The 25,537-nt window shown below is 48.5% G+C and overlaps 1 protein-coding gene across 3 annotated transcripts in view; it reads right to left on the bottom strand.

Moving 5' to 3' along the window:
* Positions 1-25,537, bottom strand: part of STAG2 (STAG2 cohesin complex component) — a 1,493,174-nt gene that overhangs the window by 208,689 nt on the left and 1,258,948 nt on the right. For all 3 annotated transcript variants that reach the window (XM_078688751.1, XM_078688750.1, XM_078688752.1), the window contains one exon: positions 16,472-16,677. In XM_078688751.1, coding sequence (XP_078544877.1) covers positions 16,472-16,677 — 206 coding nt within the window. The remainder of the gene's footprint in view (positions 1-16,471; positions 16,678-25,537) is intronic.

The following is a 25,537-nucleotide window of genomic DNA, read 5'->3' as shown; positions in this document are numbered from 1 at the left end:
TCACTGCCAGGGCCTTTCCCACCAAATCTTCAAAGGGGAGCCTTCTCTTGTGTTGGGTCTAGAGGTCTGGACTTCCACCTTTGTTCAGTGGGCATGAAGTAGCACATCCTTGGTGCAATATGACCACTGATTGATTGATGCATCTCCTTCATTCCCAACCATTTCCTCTGGCATAGTGTGACAGCTAATTAACAGGTGCAGATTTTCTTCCCCACCTCTTCCTCAGGAGCAGAGTGAAGCACTTTTAATTGCTCCCTTTGTGTGGGGAGGCCATTTTGTTATTAAAGAGAAATGTAATTAACTTGGCACAGCAGGGTGACAAAAGGCCTTGGCTCTGATCCTGAGCTGAGCCAGAGAAATGTGACAATCCTGGATGACCCATGTTGTACAGATTGTCTTGGAACTCGCAGATTTTGGTTTGGCATATAGGTTCCATACCATTTTGAATATGTGTAGCAAGATAGCTCTATATATACTATACTAAAATGAGGTACAGAGCCCAGTGGAACCCCAAAGGTAGGCACACTCTCTATTTCTGGTAGTGTAGGCGAGCAGTAAGGCTTTATCAGAGGGTAGTGTTAAGCATTTGTTGTGTACACACAGGCAAGAAATGATGTCACACACTCAGACTCTACTCAGACCAATTTGTATCAAAAACATTTTTTCGCTATTTTATTTCTAGACCAAGACAAGCCTGATGCAGGTAAGTGAAATAATACTTTACAAAATCTTATGCAGTGATTTACAGTTGAAAGCAGATTCAAATGCAATTGGTTGAATTACAGTTAAGTCAACAGTTGGAAATTACTTTCTAGTTACTTTACAGATACTGTGCACATTACATTTTAGATTTCTTTTTAAGTTACTTTTGCTAATCAGTGTGATATGCCTAGATATCATGCTGATACATTTTTTTAGACAAAAAGTAAGTAATTCACTTTTAGTACATTTGCAGTTATTCAATGTTTCATACAAACCAACTCCACACTTAAAAGAATGTTCAAGGAAATGCAGTGAGCAATCCTATGGAAGGAAAATGAAGTTAATGGTTTGCAGTTAAGTACCTATTTGTGGGAGTTGGTATTCTGGGGTTAGAACCAGGTTTCCCCCGGAGGTGGAATCTCCCTCAAAAACTTGCAAGGTCCTTCCACTCAGAAAGGATCCAAGCCAGGCCAGAGCATCCCCGGACACTCCTAAGTTGGAGAGTCGACGCAGCAGAGTTTTGTGACATACCGTGTCGAACGCGGCACTCAGATCGAGGAGGATGACTGCCACTGAACCCCTCGATCCAGAATCCTCTGCTCTGCTTGAGCAGCTACCCTTTTTCCAGAAGCCTCTAATACTTTAGACTCCGTGTCTGGAGGAGGAGCATCACCAGTAGTTTGTGAGTTGGCACGTTTACGAGCATTGGAAACCACCAAAGAGTCCAACGGCAGCTGTCCCTTAATGTATGTAGGGTCCACAGGTGCCGGTCTGTATTTTCTTTCAATTCTGGGGTTGACAACCCTTGCTCTTGTGGTTTCCTCGAAAATGTCTCCTGCATGTTTAAGGACACCTTTTAACATTGGCAATGTTTTAACTGATTTCTCTGAAGTGGAGAAAGTGTCAAACAAGAAGTCCTCTTCAATTGGGTCAGCATGCATGTCCACATCGTGATTTTGAGCTGCCCTTTCTATTAGTGCGTTAAACGCTGCTGTATCTTCTGCTGGCGACGTTTTGACAGGATGAGAAGGAGTATCAGCAAAAGGTTGTGACTCCCCCTGGTCATTAGGGTCTGTCCAGGCTTGAGTTTGGTCATCCTGATCATTGTCTGCAGGGTAAGAATATTGTTCATCATAGTCATACCCCATATCCTCATTAGAGCGTGTGGGTGAGTATGCAGAAGTGTCCTGGCCATGGTACTCTAGAGCCTCGAAAAGGACAGGCGATGTTGAAGAATCCCTTTTCTTTTTGAGTGGAATTTTATATGATTCCATAGGATTTTCCGGCCTGATCTTTCTTTGATGAACAGTAGGTCTGCCGGTTTCGGAGTCGATAAGTAGCTTCGACTGATTATCATAGGAGGGCTCCTGGTACAGAACGTCCTCCTCCAGAGGATTACTCCTTTCTCCAAGGGACACCGTCTTGGGTGGTTCGACCCCAGTTTTGGGATCGATCGCCTTAGGGCGTGCAGTTGGGGGCAGCCCGAATTTTATTGGTGGCACAGCGTCTTTAGACAGACTGACCTTCTTCGGCGCCGGCGTCGATATAGGACCGACCGACTTCGCCCCGTCGTTTTGCCTCTGGCCTTGCGTCGACTTCGGTGCTTGTGGCGTCGGAGGTGCGCTCTTTTTCCTCGATTAGACGTGCTCCTTCGGGGCGCCTTTGTGTTTTGGCTCGAGGGCTTTGACGAGCTGTGGTCTGTCGACTCCTTGCTTCGGATCGAGAATCTTCCGAGCCTGAAGTCCCTTGTTTGTGTCGCTGTCCGTCGACGTCGACCTCGTCGGTTCGACGCGCTTGGCTTTAGCGATGGACAGTAGCGCACCAATCTTTGGCTCAACACCCTTTATGTTCGACCCCGCAGGGTCGTCGACACTTGTTTTCTTAGTCGACTCTGACGTGTTCGAACTCTTCGATCCGAAGACTGTTTTCAGCAGTTTCGGTTTTGACTCGGTGGCCTTCGGTTTCGCTTTCAGTAGTGCGACCGATGGCTCGTGTGATATATTCTTCGCCGGGCCGAGACGCGGGGCTATAGAATGTTTGTCATGATCTTGGCTAAGGCCCTTTGGCGATGCCTCGACCTGAGCCTTTGAAAGTTTTATAGTGTCTTTTTCGGGCCCAGTACCCACTGCTGGGCCTGGTTCATCGCTCGAATCGTCATCGACGGCTCCAATGGGGGACGCGTCGTCCCTTACCTCGTCGACGTTTTCTTCATGGACGTGTTCTTCGTCGTCCTCATAATAGGCGGAGTCGTGCTCCGAACCCGGATCCGACGGCTGGTCTGGATCCTCAGTCTCGACGACCTCATCGTCGTCTTCATCGAAGATATTCACCGGGTCGGGCGCTGGCTTCGTCATTGTTTGTCTCGCTGCACGTCGGAGCCTAAGCGTCTTCTTTGACCGGAATCAAGCACAAGCTAGACAGTTGTCTTCATTGTGGTCGGGTGATAAGCACTTGTTGCACACCGGGTGCACATCGATGTGCGGGTATTTTGAGTTACAAAAGGGCCATCGTTTGAACGGGCTCCGTTCCATCGACGATCGGGCCTCTGGTGTCGAAAAGGCCACGCGGCTCTCTTCGACGTCCTGCTTGAAAAGAACTGGAACAAGAACTCTGCACCGATCAAAAGAACAATACCGACGACCCCGAAGGCCTTTTGGCCTTGTAGAAAAGTTTCCGAACTGGAGTAAAGAAAAGTACATCCGAACCCAATGGCGGAAAAAAACAATCTGAGGATGGAGAGGATGCCCATGCGCACTGTAGTTCGGGGGAGGAGCCACCTATCTCGTGATACTTCGAAGACTCTTCCAGGACAACAATGTGCAATCATCCGGATCCAACACTAGGCGGCGATCCATGCACAAGATATGAATTCAGCAATCCACAGGCCTCGAACATAAAAACGTCACAATCCACTTACTATAATGAACAAATAATGACGGCTAGTTCAAAACCGAGAGAGATCTATCAAATAGTTAAAAGCCTCACTAAGCTCTCCCCACCCACAGCTTCAAATGACAATTTTACCGCGCGCTGTAACGACCTACCTGAATTTTTCTATCAGAAAATAAATAAAATCTATGTCACATTCGCAAGCCCATCGCCGGAACTCCCCACTGATGTTCCCCAGCTCCCAATGAAAGCAGAGCCCTCTCCACGAATAACTCTAGATCACTTCCCTATGCTAGACCTAGAGTCTCTGGAACCCCTGACACTACAAGTAAAGTCAGGCTCCCCTTGCGATCCAGCCCCACCCCGCACTATGGTTGCCGCCAGCCAAGTTATTCTCCCCACTCCTATGGAGCTGCTCAACAACTCCCTAATAAAAAGCAGTGTTCCACCCACCTGGAAGAAAGCTATGGTAAGAGCACTCCTGAAAAAGCCCAACCTGGACCCCAATAACCTCAACAATTACCGCCCCATCTCCCTGCTGCCTTGGGCGAGTAAGATCTTGGAAAAACACATCAATCTCCACCTAACAAGGTTTCTCGAGTGCAACCCTCTACTCGATGCCTCGCAGACAGGGTTCCGTCCCAAACATGGGACGGAAACGGCCTTGTTAGCCGTGACAGAAGAAGCCAGGCGGATTCTGGATCGAGGGGGATCAGTGGCAGTTATCCTCCTCGATCTGAGTGCCGCGTTCAACACGGTATGTCACAAAACTCTGCTGCGTCGACTCTCCAACTTAGGAGGGTCCGGGGATGCTCTGGCCTGGCTTGGATCCTTTCTGAGTGGAAGGACCTTCCAAGTTTTTGAGGGAGATTCCACCTCCGCAAGCAAGCCTTTGGATTGTGGGGTACCACAGGGCTCATCGCTGAGCCCCATGCTGTTCAATGTGTACATGGGACCGCTGGCTGAGATCGTCCGCCCATATGGCATTAAGATTATTACATATGCGGACGACACTCAGTTAGTGGTATCCCTTGCACAGAAGAACAGTGAGTTGGCACAGATCAACCTGGCGGCATGCATGGAAGAGGTCAGGAGGTGGATGACGACATCCTCTCTTAAACTCAACGGGGATAAAACCGAGCTTATGCTACTCGGTCCCCCAGCGCTGTTCACTATCGATCGTTTATGGCCCACCAGCTTGGGTACACCGCCTGCCCCGAAAGAGAACATAAAAAGTCTAGGGGTTTGGCTGGACAAATCTCTAACTCTCATAACTCAAGCAACTAAAACATCTGCAATCTGCTTTGGGCTCATCAGGATGCTCAAAAAAATCCTTCCACTCTTGCCTTTTGAAGCCAAACAGATTGTGATACAGGGCCTAATACAATCCCGACTCGATTTCAGCAACGCCCTGTACTTGGGGGCACCGGAATATGTGTTGCAAAAACTCCAGCGGGTCCAGAATTGCGCTGCACGCAGGCTGCTTCAGATTCCACGTAGAGCATCAATGGAATCCGGGTTGAGAACTCTACATTGGCTCCCCGTTAGGGAGAGAATAAAATGTAAAGCCTTGTGCGTGTCCCATCAAGCCTTCTGGAGAACCGGTCCCAAGATCAACCATTCCCTTCTTTCCCCTTACTGCCCCAGCAAACAACTCCGTTCTACTCACGCTTTTTTAGCTGTAGTCCCCCGGATCAAAAGGTCAAGAGCAGGAGGAAGGTCCTTTACGTTCAACGCTGCTAGGCTGTGGAATTCACTCCCTGTACATCTAAGATCGAATTCCAATCTGCTATCCTTCCGCAAACAGCTTAAAACCTTCCTCTTCACCAACTGAAAACTCATCTTCAAGCTGTTGCTTCCTGAGGCACTATCCCTTCCTTCCTAGCGCTTGGACGCCCAAGGGCAGCAGTCGCGCTTAATAAAACCCGTTTTCATTTCATTTCATTTCACTTACCTTGAAACCGATGTTATCCTACGAGGAAAAATGAGTTGACACTTTTTCTCCCAAAAAGTTTCTAAGTGTCGACTTTTGAAAACTGCAAATATCCCTTAAAATTCAGCCAAATAACCAAAACGCATTTTCTCAACTGTTTTCAGGAAATGTCCCAGTGCTGAATCCAGGATCCATCACTGAGTAAAAAAAAGTAACGATAAGAAAACAAGTTACTTACCTGTAACTTTGGTTTCCCAGTATTGGTAACTTTCATAGATTCCCATGCATTCCCCGTCGTCGGAATGGGAGTCTCGGTAACAAAAATACCATAGCAGTAGGTACAAAAGAGAAAGAAAAAGGCCTAGGCCTCATTCCCTTTTGTAGCATATATCACCCTCTTTTTGTAAAAGAGACCAAACCTAGGCATCAGCCAATCATAAGTGCCCCACCCCTTAGAACCCTCCTGAAGGAACCTCAGAGCCTCAGATTTTCGTAGCCGTTGTGTACTAGACACCATATCTGTTGTAGGCTGAGCTTTCCTCTGGGAGGTGGGTGGGCGCATGGGAATCTATGAAAGTTACCAATACTGGGGAACCAAAGTTACAGGTAAGTAACTTGTGTTCTTGCCCCAGTATTGGAACTTTCATAGATTCCCATGCTTTTGTATCACAGTAGCAAGCAGTCAGCAATAAAAAAAAAAAAACATTTTTTGTCATAAAATCATTGCAATAGCCAACATGACATAGAGATACCAAAATGTGTAACAACGGAAGGTGGGATAGAAAGGAAAGCTCACCAATTATTGGAAGAGGTTCCTCAAGACAGCCTGTCCCACTGCCGCATCATCTTGCTGTAAGGACTCCAAGCAGTAATGCTTAGTAAAGGTGTGAACGCTGCTCCAGGTAGCAGCTCTGCAAATGTCTTTAATCTGTACCCCCGCAAAGAGGGCCGTTGAAGATGCCACAGATCTTGTGGAATGTGCCCGGATCCTGCCAGTCAGAGGTTTTCCTGCTGCAGCGTGGCAATGCAGAATGGCACTTGTTATCCATCTTGAAATACTCTGTTCGGATAGCGGGAGGCCCTTGCTTGGACCCCCAAAGGCAACAAACAACTGAGAGGATTTCCGAAATCCCTTAGTACGTTCCAAATAGAATTTCAAACATTGTTGTACATCCAACGAATGCAGTGTTTTTTCCGCTGGTGTAGCCGGTTGAGGAAAGAACGTCTTCAGAATAACCAGCTCGTTCAAGTGGAAGTCAGAGGGTACCTTAGGCATAAACCTCGGGTTAGTTCTCAGGATCACAGTGTTTCTTTTAAATTGTAGGAAAGGCTCCTGGATAGTAAAGGCCTGCAACTCTCCAACACGTCTAGCCTACGTGAGAGCGAGGAGGAGAGCCAATTTCCATGAAAGGCACTTCACGTCAGAACGATGAATTGGTTCGAATGGGCCTTTCATAAGCTGAGAAAGGACGAGATTTAGATGCCAAGTAGGAGGCGGAGGCCTCACTGGTGGATAGACTCTGAACAAGCCCTTCAGAAATTGCTTAACAATTCTGGAAGACCATAAGGAAGGCCCAGACCCAGACCTTCTGTATCTTGAAATGGCCGCCAAATGGACCTTAATCGTTGATTGGGCTAGTCCCGACTTAGCCAGGGACAGCAGATAAGGTAGTAGCTGATGAGGCTTGGAAGCAAAGGGGTCAATCTTTTCTCTCCTACACCAGCAACAAAATCTTTTCCATTTAAGACGGTGGGGAGATTCATAAACTCTCGCTGCTCAGGAGCCATGCTGTCAGGTGTAATGACTCTGGATCTGGGTGCCAAACTTGTCCTTCGGACATTGTGAGTGTAGGAGAGTAGGGTCTGCAATCCTATGATCACCCAGATTTTTGCTTCACTGGTTTACGACTTTCCCTGGCTGTGGACCTGCTAATCAGACCCACAGCCTAGCTGTTCTCTCTATTCCAAATTGTACCCAGGTACTGAATTGGCACTGGGCCCTCTCTTGAGTCCCTGTACCCAGGGCAGAGGTGCACCCAGAGGTCTCCCAGGGGCTGCAGCATGTATTATGCCACCCCTGGGTTGACTAACTAAACCAGACACAACTGGCTGCTTGACAGCTGGGAGAAGGTGGTGTAATCACCCCTGCTTTAGATATAGTATACCTATATCTAAACCTAAAATGGGCACACAGATCTCCTATCAGTCACTCCTATGACAGGCCTTAACAATCCTGGAGGCAGAGTGCTTGGAATCGTGTGAGATAGTGCTCTGGCATGAGCTGAGCCTGTCTGCGGCCTTCGGGATCTATCCCTTAGCCGTTTCCATGATAGCGTCAGACCATATACTCTTAAGTGCCTTATAATCCTCGTGGTTATGGTAACTTTGGTCTGATATTATCTAAACATGTCGTGTAAGGTGTCATACGCTTTGGAATACTACCCCTTCGCCAGTTCTGGCGACGGGGGTAGCATTCCACCCCTCTAGAGGGAGAAGACATGTTGGTAGCTGTAACCCCGCTTAAAGTTGAACACAGCCTCAGCTCCACAAAATGGATGCTGCCACCGAGACACAAGTCTGCCCTCCTGCTGCTGGGAGTCCTTCCAGCGAGGGAGGCCTGGACAAAGGGTTTCCTGTCAGGGGCGGTGCCAGCACCATCCCAGACAGGATTTTGTGTATCCCAGGTAGGTAGGGCTGAAAGGAAGGTGACTGCAAGTGGCACCCCGGTGCTCACTGTGCATATGCCGGCTCAAACCAGTTCCAGAGGCACACCAGCCCCTGAGCTGGGGAGAGACCGGACAAAGGAGAGGGGTGTAACCACCCCCTCCTGGTCCCACCCATGGGCAGGACCTAGTCGCGTGCCAGCCCCCTTTTTTTAGAATAAAGGTAGGAGCAGGCCCCCTTCCCAAATTGGATAATCTTGAAACTTGAACTACTTTCCACGAAAGGAACTCTTGTCACTCTCTGAAGACTCTCCCTTGTGGCTAAGGAGTAGCCACCCTGCACCAGCAGGAACCATCGAAGCGCTTGCGGTTTGCTGCACGTCCATCCTCCGGATCAAGACTGACAAGCTCGACGAGACCCGGATTCCCTGCCATCTCTGACCTCTACCTACATCATCAGCCCAGCTGAGATTCGTGGGTGTGACGAGACCCGAGGGACCGGCTATCTTCAAGACCTGCACGACGCTTCACCAGCACGACCACCGAGGGACCCTCGAGTGAGTGCATTGGGGTTTGAGAAGCCCTAACCCTAAGCAGCTCCAGCACCGAAGTACAGCCCCCCAGCATCCACGAGATCTGCGTGGGGCCCTTCTGCTTCCTCGCTGCTTGCCACGTTGTCCGGTCACTTGCCCGTTGGCTAGTGGCCCTCCTGACGACGTACCACGACGATTTCACCGTTGGTCTAGGTCCCCTAGACTGGCCCTTACTTCTTGTCCAACGAGAAGTACCCTGGACCCTCCTGGTCCACTCCAGACGCCATTTTGACTCCACCGCGTGGGCTTGCCAAGGTTTGTTGCTCCTATCCTGGATCCAGCATCGCCGACAGCAGACACCATCGTGGGACAGCTCGCACCTCCAGCCTGGTCGCCGACAACGCTTCCTGGCCCGTGTGCCTGCAGAGTCCAGCGTCACCCACTCACCTGATTGCGGCGACTTCATCCGGTGCCATCCTGGTGCCCACACAATCACTGGCTAGTGATTAAGAACTGAGTCCCCTCTGCTTTCAGGTCGTCCTCTTCACCGATCCAGCCTTGGATCCCACCGAACTTCTTCACTGGTCGCCTGCCAGCAACTTCTTCTTTCAGGCTCCATAGACTACAACGAGGATTCCCGACGTCACTTGAACCCTATGCAGCCGCAGCCACTGGGCTAGGTAATTTGAGTATTTCGGTGCTCCAGCACAGGTTCCCTATCCAAGAGTCCAGATCCTTTTTCGTTTTCAGTCTAGCTAGTCGGATTCGTCCGGAAACAGTAACTTTAGAATTGCTAGCATCCATAGACTTTGTCCCGCATCCCGCGTAAGAGTTTCCACTCTGCACCCGGGTTCCCTAGGCCTCCTGCTCCTAACCTAAGGGTTCAGTAAGGTAGTCCTAGCGGTCCTAAAGCCTCTGAATCGTGTTACTTACCTGCTAGTATTTCGCATTCCACTTTTAGAGTATATGGTTTTTCGTGCCCCTCGGGCATTTGTGTAAATTGTGCGACTTGCAGTATTTTTGTAAGAGTTTTGTGTTGTGCTTAGCTCCCTGACTCAAAGAGTTCAGGGTAGTCTTGTTATAAATAAATATACTTTATTTTCATAACAACTTGTGTGGTGTCCTTTCACTTGGTGTTCAAGGGGTAAATGTGATGGTAAAACAGCTGGCTTAACACGCCCTCTAGAGTTTAGCCTAAAGACTGCTCTTGTCCATGCTACTAGGATAGCTGGTCTATCAGGTTGACTTTCAACCAATCATCAATAAGGGTTGTTTGGTATGATACAAAGTGATCACTAGAATAGTGAGCACTATATATCAGGCCAACTTCTCACAGTGAGGAGATCTGGTATAACCCTCAGAGGAAGAGGAGGAGCTAGCGACAACAGATGGAGTTTCGTGTACCAGAACTGTCTTGGCCAAGCAGGGGCTATCAAGATCATCCCGCACGGCTCCACCTTGATCTTCCTGATGAGCCGTGGGATCAGAGGGATGGGGGAAAGGCGTAGGCAAATGTCATTGACCAGGCTATCGAAAGCGCATTCCCCAGCGACCCTCGATGGTGAAATCTGCTTGCGTAAGACCGGCATTTCTTGTTGGTCGGTGTGGCAAAGAGATCCACCTCCGGTCTGCCCCACTGGCTGAAGACCTCTTCCAGAACTCGTTGGTTCAATTCCCACTCGTGGCTGACTGAGAATGACCTGCTCAGTCTGTCGGCGTTCTCCTTCAGAACTCCTGGCACGTGTTCCACCTTTAGCGATATTCCCTGAAGGATCGCCCATTCCCAGATCTTTTGAGCCTCTTGAGACAATAGACGAGATCTGGTCCCTCCTTCCTTGTTCACGTAGTGCATGGCAGTGGTGTTGTCCGTCCTTATAAGCATTTGCGAACCTCCCAAGTGGGGAAGAAAGGTTTGCAGAGCTTAGCTCCAAAAGGTTGATGTGGAGTCGTTGTTCCTGAGGAGACCAATGATTGCTGACCTGTACGTCTTGCATCACTGCTCCCCAACCCTCCAATGACGCGTCCGTTATTACTACTTGAGGAGACAGGTCGTTTGCGAAGGATAGACCTTGGGACAAGTTGTCTTGATATGCCCACCATAAGGCCGCTTCCCTCATCACTGGAGTGACGGTCACCTTGTCCTCGAATGATCCGTGAACCTGCTTCCATTGGTTGTCCAGTAGCTCCAGTAGAGGACGCATTCTTAGTCTGCAATGAGGAATCAGGGGAATACAAGATGAAATTACCCCCAGCAGAGATTTGTAGCGGCATACTGAAAGACACCTTTCTTTTAAGTCCCGAGCCAAGGTTTGTAGCTTCTCCCTTCTTTCCAGAGTAGGGAAGGCTTTCGAGACCTTTGAATCCAGGATGGCTCCCAGGAAACGAGCCTTTTTGGACGGGACTAGGGATGACTTCTTTGTTTAGAGTGAGTCCCAGATTCTGAAATAAATTTGTACAAGCCTGAACAGCTTCCAGTGCTGCTTCCCTGGACGGGGCCTTCAGCAACCAGTCGTCCAGGTAGGGGAAGACCTGAAAATGGTTCCTTCGCAGAAATGCTGCAACTGGCGCCAGCACCTTTGTAAAAATCCTCGGGGCTGAGCGGAGTCCAAAGGGTAAAACCCTGAATTGAAAGTGGCTCTTGGCTACTGTGAATCGTAGAGACCTTCTGTGTGCTGGGTGAATCGGGACATGGAAGTACGCATCCTCGAGATCGAGCGTGGCCATAAAATCCCCCGAGCTGATAAGTCTCAAGATGTCCTGGGGAGAGACCATCCTGAAGGACAGGGAGATGAGATAGGTGTTGAGCTCCCCGATATCTAAAATGGGGCGCCATTTCTGTAGCGTCTTCCTTACCAGGAAGAACCTGGAATAGAACACTTGCCCCTTTTGATTGTAGGGGACCGACTCTATTGCTCCCTTCCGGAGCATCTGTTGGACTTCGAGCCGCAGGTGTTTCGATGGAATAGCTGCCGGGGGCTTGGGTGGAGGGACTTGCGTAAATTCCAAGGTATACCCTTTCCGAATGATGTTGAGAACTCAACGGCCCGATGTTATCCTGGACTAGTTTTGAAGGTATTTGGTTACCCTGCCTCCAACTGTTGATTTCTTGGAGGAGGGTCCAGTAGGAAGAGCCAGGAGGCCGCTATTGGCGCTTGGACGAATCTCGTCCTCGTCCAGCCTGTTTTCCCTCATTGTAAGGCCTGGAGTAGTTCGAAGATTGGCCTTGTCTCTGCTGATAAGGCTGACGGTATTGCTGGGAACCTGAGCCCGTGGATGAATAGCGCTGCTGCTGATAGGATCCCCTATAGTTATTACCTCTTCCTCTGGAACCCTTAAAAGGAGACTTGCTGTATTGAAGGGTACCCAAGGATCTGGCAGTTTCCGTATCCTTATTTATTTCCTGCAGAGTGTCATCAATCAGTTTCCCAAATAACGCCTCCCCATCAAAGGGAAGATCCAGGACTTTGTTCTGAATCTCAGGCCGAAACCAAGTAGCCTTCAGCCACCCCTGGCGACGGAGGACAGCCGCCCCAGCCAAGGAACGAAACGCTGCTGTTGCAATGTCTATGGCGCAGCCAATGATCTCCATTGACGTCGCTTCTCCCTCCTGCAAAATCTTTTTCGCCTTTGATGTTGACTCTGGAGGCAGCTGGTCTAGGAACGGGGGAACATCACACCAAAGTTGGCGGTCGTATCTACCCAAGATCGCTAGGGCATTGGCAGCTTGCACTAGCAGACTCGCCATCGATGAGAATCTTTTCCCCGCATTATCCAATCTCCGCCCTTCCTTGTCCGGAGGAGTTGTTAAGGGGGCAGAGGGGTTACGAGATTTCCTCTGCGCTGCCTGCGAAATAACTGAGTCCGGTTTGGGATGGCCCGTCAAGGCTGCCGCCGGTCCATTGTCAGGTGCCCTGTATTTCTTATCCAGACGCGGTAGCACAGGGACCACCGTCGCTGGGTTTTTCATAGCCTTCAGGCCCTCCTTCCACAGATGATCCACAATAGGAGTGGACCTTGCTGTCTTCCTGAAGAGTTCCTTGAAGTCATACAAGAAACAATCCGTAGCCACAGCAGGCATGACCAATTTGAACCTGCCAGCTGCTCTTTCCATCAGCTGATGGAAACCTCCAATGTCCGCTTGGCGGGGAATCAACTGGATCCGGAATGATATACTCATCCCATTCAGTTGTATGTACAGAGTCATGCTCCGAATGTTGATCCTCATCCGAGGAATCATCATGGGCATCCACCAGCCCGAAAGGATCCTGTGGAAAAGATGTCTGAGGCTGAGGGAATACCTGAGCAGGCAATCCAGGCATAGCTGTTGAGGCAGAAACCATGGCAGGCGTGGCAGGCGTAGCAGGCGCTGCCGGAACCAGAATTGGCCTAATCGCCTTAGATTTGTAGTCCTGCAGCATCTTATGGAGGTCCTGAAGGAAAGAAGACGGTACTGAAACCATACCCTGCCCAGAATAATGTTGCGACTGGGCCGCCTGATGACGTCCATCATCCTCTTGGTCATATCCCCCTTCAGAGTCCGTCTCTTGACATTTGACCAGTAGTTGAGAGGGACTATTGGCATAGCTATATGAGTCCTGGTCCTCCTCATCCGACTCCCCTTCCTCAAAGAGCATTGCTGGTGGTAAGGGGGTCACTCTCCTAGGAGATGTCATCTCTGGTGTAATTTTTGTTACTGAAATCGTAATTCTCTTTTCAGAGGACAATATCGTCGACGGTTCCGTCGTCGACGATTGCACACACGTCGTCGACGATGTAACTGTCGACGATCCAGCTGTCGTCATAGTTAAAGTGGTGGTCGAGACCGTCGTCGTCATCATTATCATCGTCGGCGACGCTGTAACCCGCGTAGTCGACGCTGTGGTACTCGTCGACGCCTTCGTCATCTACGCCGTCGACGGCAAACTTCCCGTCGACGCTGATGAACCTGCCGTCGACGCTTCCTTCTTCGACGACGTCCCTTCGTCGACGAATCACCCGTCGACGAGCTCGTCGACGGAACCAATTTCAACTTTGTCTTCAATTTCTTCATCGACGAAACTCCGCCGTAGACGCCTTCGTCGTCGAGGACTCCTCTCAGAAGACTGGGAAGAGGGTTTCTTGAAGGCTAAGTCAGTCTTCTCACCCTTGGAAGGCGTAGCTGGTCCTACCCTCTCCTTTTCACCTCGGTGCGGAGATTTGCTGGGACCCTGGCTCTCAGACTCACGGGGGTCTTTTTTGAGGCCTTAGGAGGACGCTCCGGAGAGGGGGAACCCCTACCCCTCTTCACTGACCTTCTTAAGGAAGATGCCGATGCTGTATCCTCACTGTCACTAGAGACAGTATCCTTCCTGGATTTCAGCTCCTGGAGCCATGTCAGAAGCCTACCCTCACGGTCCCGGAGGGTCTTGGTCGAAAAGGTGCGACAAATCTTACAGTCCGCAGCCTTGTGGTCAGGATAGAGGCAATAGATGCAGTCCTTATGTTTATCCTCCACAAAAAGCCTTTTCTTGCCACAGGTGGAACATGGCTTGAAAAGGGCCTTCTTCTCCTTGTCAGACATCCTGGAAGGCTGCTAACAATCCTGAAATAAATCTGAAAAGAATCTGAAGAAAAAATCCTGAAGAAACTCCTTGAAGAGTAGAAGTTGAGCAGAGCTCAAAGGAGACTCCCTAAGCACAACGTGCGGTAGAAAATCTGAGGCTCTGAGGTTCCTTCAGGAGGGTTCTAAGGGGTGAGGCACTTCTGATTGGCTGATGCCTAAGTTTGGTCTCTTTTACAAAAAGAGGGTGATATGCTACAAAAGGGAATGAGGCCTAGGCCTTTTTCTTTCTCTTTTGTACCTACTGCTATGGTATTTTTGTTACCGAGACTCCCATTCCGACGACGGGGAATGATACAAAAGCATGGGAATCTATGAAAGTTCCAATACTGGGGCAACCTAACTTACCTGCTACGTGAATTTCCACCCATAAGATAACATTGGTGATTCTATGTGAAAAAGTTTCTAAGTGTCAACTTTTGAAATACAATAATATTAGATGAACTTGCGGGCGGGGGGTTTGCGCTGGAACCTCCCTCCCGGCAGTCACAGCTTCGTTCCGGTTGCCAGCGCTCCGGTCGTCCTGTCGTGAGCTGGAAAGGGTCGCAGGCCTGATCAACTTCTGGCCGCATCTTGGCCACTCGAGTTTGGTATAGGCCCCACTCTGCTCCGGCTCGGTGACCGGGGCCTGGATTAGGTGGTCACAATGCTCTTCGCTGCTCCACCAAAGAGGAATGGGAGGTGACTGTACTCCCCCCACAAGCAGTCTTCACCACGCCGCTTTTGCTCTGCCCCTCCCCCCCCCCCCCCAAGTAATTTGCAGGCACGTCCTACTAAGTTGCCATCTTGGCCATTACCCGAGCCCATGAGTTTTGAAGTGACTTGTAGTGATGCACTATGCCCAATAACCATTTGGTTCTGTAGTGTACAAAGTTTGGGCCCTACCAAGGGTAAGAGCAAATTATCGGAAGGGTCACCCGATGGTTGCTCTCCAGAGGAAGCCTGGCACACTCTCGGTCAAGGTGTATTCTGCAAGGAGTTGGAGAGCACTATAGGCTGCAAGTCCATCCCTGTGGTCAGGGACATCAATGTAAAGTTAACCAAGCTGAGGGTGGTGCTGGGACTGAAGTCAGCATCGGAGCCAGTGCTGAGAAAAATCTGGGATCAAGGGGTAGAGATGGCACAGAGGACAGACCCTGTAGCAGAAGACCCACTTGAAGCCCTGTAGCTCCTTTGGCCCGAAAGCACACCAGAAGGAACCGATAAAGTGCTAAAAATGTGCAGCAGGATTTCCCTGAAGACCGCTACACCTTGCAAAGCCGCCCACGGACCCTAAAATAGGGTTCAAAATCTGCGGGCTGCATCGGGAAGCGCATAGGAGGAGCACGCGGCAGAGGGGTAGGGAGGGGGATTAATGTTTTTTTTTTTAAAAACACTTACCAGGTGCTGCCGGCCACCTTGCGCTACTCTGATGCAGTTGCTGTCCCAGGAGTCCATGGGAAAGTATCATGACTGCCATACAATCCCTGTGCTGCTCTCAAACATGAGACACCTTGAGAAACCTAGGTGTGCCTGTTTGTTTGGCCAGCTAGAGATGGCCAGTCAAACACACATGCACACTTAGAAGTGCACAAACTAGTCCTCCTCCTCCCTCCCAAGCCCTGCCCGCCCTTCCCTGCACACGCTAGATCCGAGCCAGCAGCTAAAAACATAAAACAATAGTAAGATATTGTTTTATTTTTTCGCTGTAGGCTCGGAGGCAGTAGGGCAAAGCTCCTCTGCCAGTGACTCTGCAGCATATAACATGCATCAATCACCCTAATCAGGAAAAGTATTCCACCTACAGAGATAAGCAGCCTTGGTAGCTACCAAAAGAAAGACTTTTATGACCTTAGCCTCTCCAATCAGCCATTAACAGATAGCATGCATGTCTGACTCTTGGAGTGCAGAACACACCTTTGTTTCTGCGTCAGAATATCAAACATCAACTTAACATTAGGGTATAGAACCTAAGATTCAGGGGACTGCTGTACCCGATTATCTTTGTTTACTTCAATACATGGTTGCACTAGTGGAACTGTTAATACATTTTGAAATCTATCTGCTTAAAAGTCTCCAGTTCTCTAAGATATTACAAAACCTGAAAGGTGAATATTATCAGAACTGAAATACTAAAAAAATGTTAGGCTTAACCACACAAAGCATTACATACCATCAGGTATTTTCCGCTTTCCTGTTGCTGGTTTTGATTTTTTACTCCTCACTGAAGAACCTCGATTACTGAGTCCACTGATAACAGACATGGTGTCATCATCTCCTCCAGCTAACAAAGAATTCCGATAAGACATAAGAGGCAACCACACATCCTCCCTTCGCAAAGACATCTGAAATGTCATGAATTTCTCTAAATAGGAGTATCTACAAAAAAAACAAAAAGGCATTAATGTGTGGCAAGCACATTTTTAACAGTAACAATTCTTACCTTGACAAGTACATGAAATATTGCACTTGTTAATAATAATCAAACAGCAAAGATGCTCAATATATCACAACCCATTACCACATTGTTAAACTTTGGCAAAGGTGGTTTGCAAACCTAATACGTTCCCGCTACATATTCTTTTATTTTGTAATTACCCAGCTGCATCCCTGAATTTTTCTTTTAATCAAGACCACTTAGCAATTAATGGTTGGAGAGGGCTCTACTTATCTCTCAAGGTTTTGCAAAGGAGTTAGAATAACTGCATAGGAAATAAATAGTGGCCTCAATCCCTGCCTGTGCAGTTTCCCGAGGACAGAAAAAAGACATGGCAGCTGATAAATAATCTGATGCGAAATGGATCCATGAAAGCCAACTTTCTAAATGTATTCCTTCTAATGGCCAAATGTGCACATACAGATTATTTATCTTCGAGTTTTCCTGTAACATTACCTGACAATTTGGATAAATGGACCTCATTTTACAGTTCAAAACACTAGACCAGAACAGATTATGTCACTTACCCTATAAGCATCTGTTCTTGGCATGCAGAGCTATAGATTCACATGCTTTGCATACTCCTGCCATCTAGTGTTGGGTCCGGATGTTTGCAAGTTGTTTATCTTCGAAGACGTTTTTTTCCAGTCATGAGGTAAGGTAACTCCTCCTTTCGGTGATAGTGCGAATGGGCATCGACTCCATTGTTAGTTTGTTCTCCCGCAAGAGGGTGAGAATGGAGTAAATAAGTGTAGTATAGAGATGTCCATATGTGTACAACATGAATAATGATAACTGCAACGACCATAGGTGTACGGGGAGGAGGGAGGGCGCATGTGAATATACAGCACATGCCAAGAAGCACAAGTTACTTACTTTCGGTAACGATATATCTGTAAGAAACAGTAGTTAGTATTAGCTTCCTTACCTTAGAATATCCCCAGGCGTCAGACTGGTTCCGGAAAATTTTGCGTAGCAGTACCCCTGCGCGTCGGTAGGCGTCATCTGCGGCTCCGCGTTCATCGTTGGCGCCGGGATGACGTCGCGGGAGTACTTAGACGCCGCCCTCGCGCGCTGATGTCAGTTCTTATACAAGGCTTTTCCGCACCTGAAACGCAGAGCCATGATAAAAACCAACACTGGTGCCATGAAAACTAGGGCCCTGAAAGGGGATGACCTTAACCCTAGATATCGGTTCGCAGAACGGGGAGGATGGGTGGGCGGTAAGGAGTCTAATACTAACTACTGTTTCTTACAGATATATCGTTACCGAAGGTAAGTAACTTGTGCATCTGAAAGAAACAGGTTAGTATTAGATTCCTTACCTTAGAATAGATACCCCAGCAATACCAACCCCGGTGGTGGGTCTGCGAACCAATGATCACACCAGAAAGTCCTGGAGAACGGAACGGCCGAAAAAGCCATCTCTCCGGACTTGGCTGCCCAGGCAGTAGTGTCTTGCGAACGTGTGCAGCGAGGCCCACGTAGCTGCCTGACAGATGTCCTGCAAGGGGACTCCCCGACCCAGAGAAGTAGTAGCCGCCGTGGCCCGAGTGGTATGGGCACGTAGCCCCACAGGAGGCTCCTTTTTAGCCAGAGAGTAACAAGCCTTGATGCACCAGACGACCCATCGAGAAATGGTCCGTTTGTGCACCGCCCGTCCATTCTTAGCGCCCATGTAACCAACAAGAGTTGGTCATCCACCCGGAACTGGCGTGTGCGACCCAGATAATATGAGAGTGCACGTTTTGGGTCCAGACGGTGGGGTCTCTCTTCCTCTTTCGAGGGATGGGGAGAGGGAAAGAAGGGGGGCAAGGTGATGGACGGCCCGATGTGGAAGGCTCTGACTACCTTGGGCAGGAAAGAGGGTCGCGTCCGCAACACAACTTTGTCCGGATGGACAGAAAGGAAGGGAGGTTGAGAAGAAAGAGCCTGGAGCTCACTCACTTCCTGGCAGAGGTGATGGCAACCAGGAATGCAGTCTTAAGAGTAAGGAGACGAAGAGGACAGTTATGAAGTGACTCAAAGGAATCTTACCCACTCGAGGTCTTCAGATGAATGAGAGCTAGAGAAGGTATATGTTTGAGTAAGTGAAGAATATTGCTCTAGTTCAGGAAAGTACCCTGGGCCTTTAATGTGGTATCTGGGGGTGAACATTATCTCATAGAAGATGGAGGCTTTAAGTCGTTTGCCTGGGTGGCTTGGGTGTTGGCAGCCATCTTATTCTGCGCTTGTTCATGTGTGTACTCTGGGCGGGACTTGCGTCTCTGGAGGCCTGGCATTCCTGTACATTCCTGGAGGGAAGAGGGATGTTAGGCTCATGTACTGTGCCCTCACGCATTGAACGTTTGTTAGTGCCCAAATTGAAGGTGACGACTGGGTATGACTATCTGACCGTTGGCTCGGAGTGTGCAGTGGTTCGAGATGGATGGCTGCAGTGCCGCTCTTTTTGATTTGGCTTTTTTGTGCTGCTTCCTCAGCTTTTTCTTGGCCCTCTTTCAAAGGAACGCAACAGATGACGCAGGGCTGGGCGGTACCTCGTTATTGTTCTGTTTAGGCTTGGATAACATCAAAGGGGTGGTGATTCAGACAGTGCAACAGGGACCACAGGGTATCTGTGCAGACTAGTGACTGTCACTTAAGTTTATAATTGACCTGTTGAGAGTCCCTTCTGCGATTGCCAGATCCTGGGTAAGTTTGCAATAGGATTTCGGACTGAGAAGTGCCAAAGTGGCGTCTTTTCCCCTGATTGTGGACACAATCTCACAGAGGAACTCAGGAAGTGTTGCCAACCTGTTGATAGCTGCACCTGAGCAAGAGCACGTCTTGGTATCCAGGTAACCTTGAATTATCTCTTCAAGGGAATCGATCCTGATGCTTAGATTCACCAAGTGCTGTGTAATCAATTGCAGAAGGTCAATTTGTAGCTCCTTTTTTCTAGGCTGCCATAGCAGTGCTCCTTATGGAGTTTTGTGCTGGGTTTATGGCTATCAAGTGAAGGTCCTCAATGCTATTGGAAACTTGACTTTCTAGGAGGGATTGTCTTGTTGCTTCCAGGGTTTATAAATAGCTTTGGGGAGAGCTAATGTGTTCTATTATAATCTCAAGGCTTTGTAGAAAGGAGGCTCCGAGTTCACCTATGATGGTGTTGAGCCTGTTGCCCACAGGGTTAGTCCCGGAGAAGTTAGATGGGTATGCTGCTTTGGTTACTCAGGGCCAAATGAACTGTGATTGTGAATTTGTGCAGCAATTACTTGCACTTTATTTGCTTTGTTTGAGAGCTCTCCTGCACACACGGAGTCTTGAAAGCTTGTTGGGTCTGGCAGCAGGAGCTCCTGTGCTTGGGAGTTGGAAGAGGTGTTACAGGCTTGCCATGGGTTAGTTGTAGTTTGCTCAGGGAAGTCCCTAACCCCGGTGTATTAATGTAATCTTCGCTTCATGTTATACTTGATGGGGTTTTGGTGGGCAGGCCTGTCAGTTGTGCACGTGCTAGGTCCTACCATGGAGTGAGTTGCTTCAACGCCTTCCCAATAGCCTGCAGTGGAGGAAGCCAGTAAAACCCCTCAGCAAGGACTACATGGAAGATCTGCATAATGAGGCCATTTTAGGGGAACCGTAGGAGGCGATATCAGGGTGGAGTGCATCTGCACAGTGTTTCATGTGTTCCTTGTCTGGCTAGTGGCTTTCCTCTCAGTGGCAGAGTTTGAGCAGAGGGCGGGTGTGAGAAAGTGGCTCTATATATACAGTCAGCAAAGGATTTCACACACTCAAAGACTGAACTCCAAGCCAATCGTTTTTATATCCAAAGATATAGTTGTTTTATTTTTAGAACCAACAGGCATAAAAATATACTTTGCTAGATAGGAGTACTCTTATGTAATTACTTTGCAAGGAAGCAATTAAGTTGGTGAACACAATAGGTACAGGAGTTGCTGAAGGCAACTCAAGTCTTGACATTGAGCTCAATGGATTGTTACCATAAAAGTACAGTTGATTACAGTACAGATTACTTTAGTAGTTCCAGGACTAGATCCTAGATTCAGTCCTGAGGTCTCAGCTGAAACCAGATTAGCAAAAACGTTTTAGTTACTGTGGTGAATTTTCATGAATATAAAGCGTTTTTAAAGTTCACACTTAGAAACTTTTCAATGACAATCTGGCAATGTTATTCAATAAGAGAAAATTCAGGTTGCAGGTAAAGTATGATCACTTTACTTTTGTAATCCAGTACTGGGCTTCTAGGGCCAGCACTGGGGTCTGAACAGGTAGGTAATTGCGTTTCAGTATTTCGTATGAGTTTTAAAGAATATTTCAAGTTTTCAAAAGTAGGCACTTGGAAGAAATTTCATAGAAAAGCATACAATGGGTTCGTATACATGAAATAAAGATTACTAGTAAACCCGGTAAGGATTACTTTCGTGGTTCAGTACAGGGCTGCAAGGTACAATACTGGCTTCTCGCCTGCTTGCAAGTGAGTACTTCGGAATACGGACTTCGGCTGATTTTATATGAATATTTGAAGTTTTCAAAACTTCACACTTAGAACATTTTCGAGTAAAAATGGGTCAATGTTATCCAATGGCAGGCAAGTGAGTTACCGGTTTCCAGGTGAGTACTTGGCTGGTGGTATTTTAATTCGGGACTGTCTCGGGCAGGGCTAACGAGGGAACTGGGAGTGGGCATAGCTGTATCAGGCGTACCAAAGTATAGAGCCTGCCCCTTCTAGCTCCCCCGCCCCCTGTGGGCTTTCGGTGAGATGAGTGTAGGAGAGTAGGATCTGTTTACTGTGGTTACCCCCACTTTTTACTGGTGTTTCACTGTTTTTCGACTTTAGTCTAGCTGGGGCCCTGCTAGACAGGACCATAGCCTAGCTGCTTCCTCTCTAAATTGATTGCATGTACTCTAGGTACACTCCAGCTTGGTTACTGGGGTACCCTTGTGAGTCCCTAGTATATGGCACACTAGGTACTAAGGGAATAGGTACCCCAGAGGCCTACCAGGGGCTGCAGCATGTATTATGCCACCCCTGGGAAGCCTTCCAAATTGACACCACAGGACTGCTACTGCACCCCTTACTAAGATATAGGTTACCTGTATCTACCTTAAATCATTGACACACAAACATATCAGTCACTCCTATGGCAGGCCTTATCAATCCTGAAGGCAGAGTGCTTGGTTTTGTGTGAGAGGGTGCCCATGCATGAGCAGGACACCTCTGCAGCTTTCGGAATCTATTCTCTGAGGCTGTTCTGTGATGCAGCCAGACCATATACTCTTAAGTGCATTATAACCTCGCGGAAAATGCTAACTTTGGAATGGCTGCATGGAAACATGTTGTGTTTAGTGTCAAACACTTTGGAATCCCACCCCCGCCAGTCATGTACACACTGGTCTACTCGATAATAGTTTAAACGAGACCTGGCATCCCAAAATGGATGCTGTAGCCATAGACACATCAGACCTCCTGCTGCTGGACGAAACTCCGGCAGGGGAGGCCTGGACAATAGGTTTCCTGTCACAAGGAGGTGTAACCACTGCCCAGACAGGCTTTAGTGTATTGGGGCTGGGAGGGTGCACTCAGAGTGCCAGAAAGTCTGCACTGGGGGCACACTTGGTGTCCCTGTGCTTAGCCCAGTTCAAACCGGTTGCAGGGGCTACCAGCCCCTGCTCTGGCGCAAAACCGGACAAAGGAAATGGGTGTAGCCACCCCAATTTCCAGACCCTCCCATAGGTGAGTCCCCAGAGTATGTCCAAACCCTTTCTTTAGTATAAGTAAGGAATCCCTGGCAACAGGACTTTAGATTACACCTGGACAGAACTCAAACTGAATCCTGGAACTTCAACGCTCTACTAAAGACTAAAGGACGGAAGAATCTCCTTTGGGGATCAAGGAGTGACTCCCCTGCTCAAGCAGGCACCAACAAAGCATCTTGCCGGTCTGAATTTCCGACGCTCCCGCCGGCAAGATGCTTCGTTGGTGCTCCGAAGCAACACAGGAAGAGGATTTCCAGGCTTGGATCACACCGGACACTTTCCTCTTGGACGCCAGCAGCACTTTGCAGCAGATCTCCACTGAAAACGACAACGAAACCAGACACCAAAAGACACCTATGCACCTGGCTTCCCTGGGTGAGGTAACTCGAGCACTCCGGTGCTCCCGTGGGTGTAGAGCGCCCTAAGTCTAAAGGGGTTTGCTCCAAGTCCTCTTCTAAGTGCCCTTTATCTTTAAAATTCCAACTGTGACTTGCATGGGTCCCCTGTGTCGCTACCTTGGGTGGTTCCCGGTGGCCCCAGCGGTTCTACAGGCTCTAGGCCTTGTGCCTATGCAAGTCGTGATTCTTATACCACTTTCTTAATATATGGTTTGGTACGCCCCTAGGGCTCAACGTATATTGTGCTAATTTACTGTGTGATATTAAGTTTACTGAATGTACTTTTTCCTCTAGCCTCATAAAGAGACTAGAGGGATGTGTTTAGAATAAATACATATATTTTTTATATATACCTGGTGTGGTTCTTCTTTTATTTGGTCATTCACAAGATTATAGACTGGTAAAACAATCTGCTTTACATTCCTCCAAGACTTAGCATGAAGGCTGCTCTCCACAGCTACCACTAGGATAGCTTTCTATAAAGGTTGTCTTTAACCTACCATCAATAAGGGGTCGTTTGGACTGGTGCAAGGTGCCCACTAGAATAGTGGATAGCATATGCCAGGCCAACTACTCACAGTGAGTCCCACAACAGCCCAGGCCTTCTCACGGGTTTGTACTGTTCCTGAACTTCAGTTATGAACTCCCCATCTTCTACCTTGGCTCAGCTCCCCAACTCCTAGCTCGTGATTCCCAGTGGCCTGGTGCAAGAGTCAGGAGAAATAAAGGGGGAGCATTGAGAGGACCACTGTGCTCGTCAAGCTGAGGCTCCGTCCTAGCTTCCTGCTTGGCTCTGTTAAAAGCCTATAACTCTGCCTCTGGGAAACATGCATGCACCGATGTCCACAGGAGTCTTTTGGGAAGGCAGGTCCCTGGGGTTCTTGGAGGATATTGGACTCGCTGGTTTCAGCTTGCAGGAGTTCCGAAGCAGGAGACAGGTTGATAGGGCTAGGGCCAAAGCAGTAGTAGTCGTCCTCTTCTCAGCAGCACAACTCTTCGGTCCTTCTTGTCGAGTCGAAACTGAACTCTGGATTCAGGGCTGCCCCCTAAATACTGTATCTATGTTTTATTTTTGGGGGGAATTGGAGTTAGTAGCCAATGGGCCATTGTCTTAATGGTGACTACATCTTAAGAGTGCTCACCTCACATGGGGGAGTGGGCACCATCTGCAAGATGTCATGCACTGAGGAGTGGGCTTCACATCGCCTCCCCCACCTGAGGGGTGGGGTTGGCAGAGGAGGGCACTCCTTCTGGGCTTTCCTGATTTTTCCTGCCTGTCTTCCAGCAGAAAAGGGGGTCAGACAGGAAGGGGGCCTGCTCCTGATAGCAGGAGAGGCTAGGGGTCGCGTTGCAAAGGCGGCAAGGCCTTTGAAGCTCTTTCTGACTTGGGGTAGGTGTTAGCACCTCTGCCCAGGATTGGTTGTGTGTCTGGGACCAGGGAGTGCAGGCTCTCACCCCAGGTGTCCAGAAACTTGTCTTGTGGTGACAAGCTGGTGTTAATCAGTCAGAACCCCAGCAGTGGTTGGTTTGGTTCAGGGGTTCCCTCTAGAAGGGACCCTTGAGTGGAGGGAATAATAAATCTGACAATGGAATCAGTGCAGGTTTGTTATTCGGAGATGTTTGATACCAAACATCCCCGGATTCAGTAAAGCCATTATGGTGCTGGCAAACTCATAATGACCAGTTTCCAGACGATATACTCGGTTTAGCTTTACTGGGCACTTATAATATTTAAGAATGACCATAGATATTATAGGGACCTGTCTGCTCATGCAGATAAGTCCTTACATGAGGTATAGGGCTCCCTGCTTTAAGGCTGGCTTACCTAGGCCTCATTCTAGGGCTAAGCAACATGTCAAAAATGTTTGGGCTTCTATCATGTATTTAATCTTACTAGTAACTTGCAAGCCAAATGAAGTCCTTTCCTCTTTGCCTTGCGTAAAAGCACTGTTTACTGAGTGATATTTAACAAGTCAGCTAGCAAGGATCTCATTTTCTAACCCCCTACATTTTTGCAGTAATCTGGACTGCTCATCGTCATTAACCTGAGAGAGAGGCAGTACCAAAAAGGTGTAAACTGTCATACAAATAAAATACACCTTTAAAAGGCTAGGACTCAAGTTTGCTGAGCTTAATGTATCATATGCCATTACTTTCACTACAGAAGTACCTTGATGTTTTTGTCCCTCTTTCTTGGACTGAGATACTGCTTTATTGGTAAACCTGCAGAGGGTGGGTCTGCATGACAGCTCACCCAAGTAGTTTTCAGTTCCCTATACAGTCCTGCCTGAAGATTGTAATGTTTTCTTTGATGGTGGTAAAAGGCAGTGGAGGCACTTCTGCTGACACTTAGAACAGATCCAGCTCAGAGTGGCCTTAAACCAGATTCAAGGGAGGGCACTAGAGCACACTGGCAAGAGTGGCACAGATTTTACTAGCCAAGAAGAGTACTTGCATCCCAACAGATATCCAGCAGTTGCTGACCTGGCTCTAGCATAGGCATAGACCACAGAGAGAGGGTTAGTGTCTGTGGTGCCTAGTGTAGAAACCATTGCAAGGAGGCAGGGGCCAAGATCTTGAAGCAGCTGGTGCTCTGGAATGCTCAATACTGAACTGAATTATGGTTCTGAGTTGAGCTGACCATTTTGGA

The sequence above is a fragment of the Lissotriton helveticus genome, chromosome 4_1 (assembly GCF_964261635.1).
Source record: "Lissotriton helveticus chromosome 4_1, aLisHel1.1, whole genome shotgun sequence".
NCBI classification, from domain to species: domain Eukaryota; kingdom Metazoa; phylum Chordata; class Amphibia; order Caudata; family Salamandridae; genus Lissotriton; species Lissotriton helveticus.
This window is presented reverse-complemented; position numbering and strand designations above follow the sequence as displayed.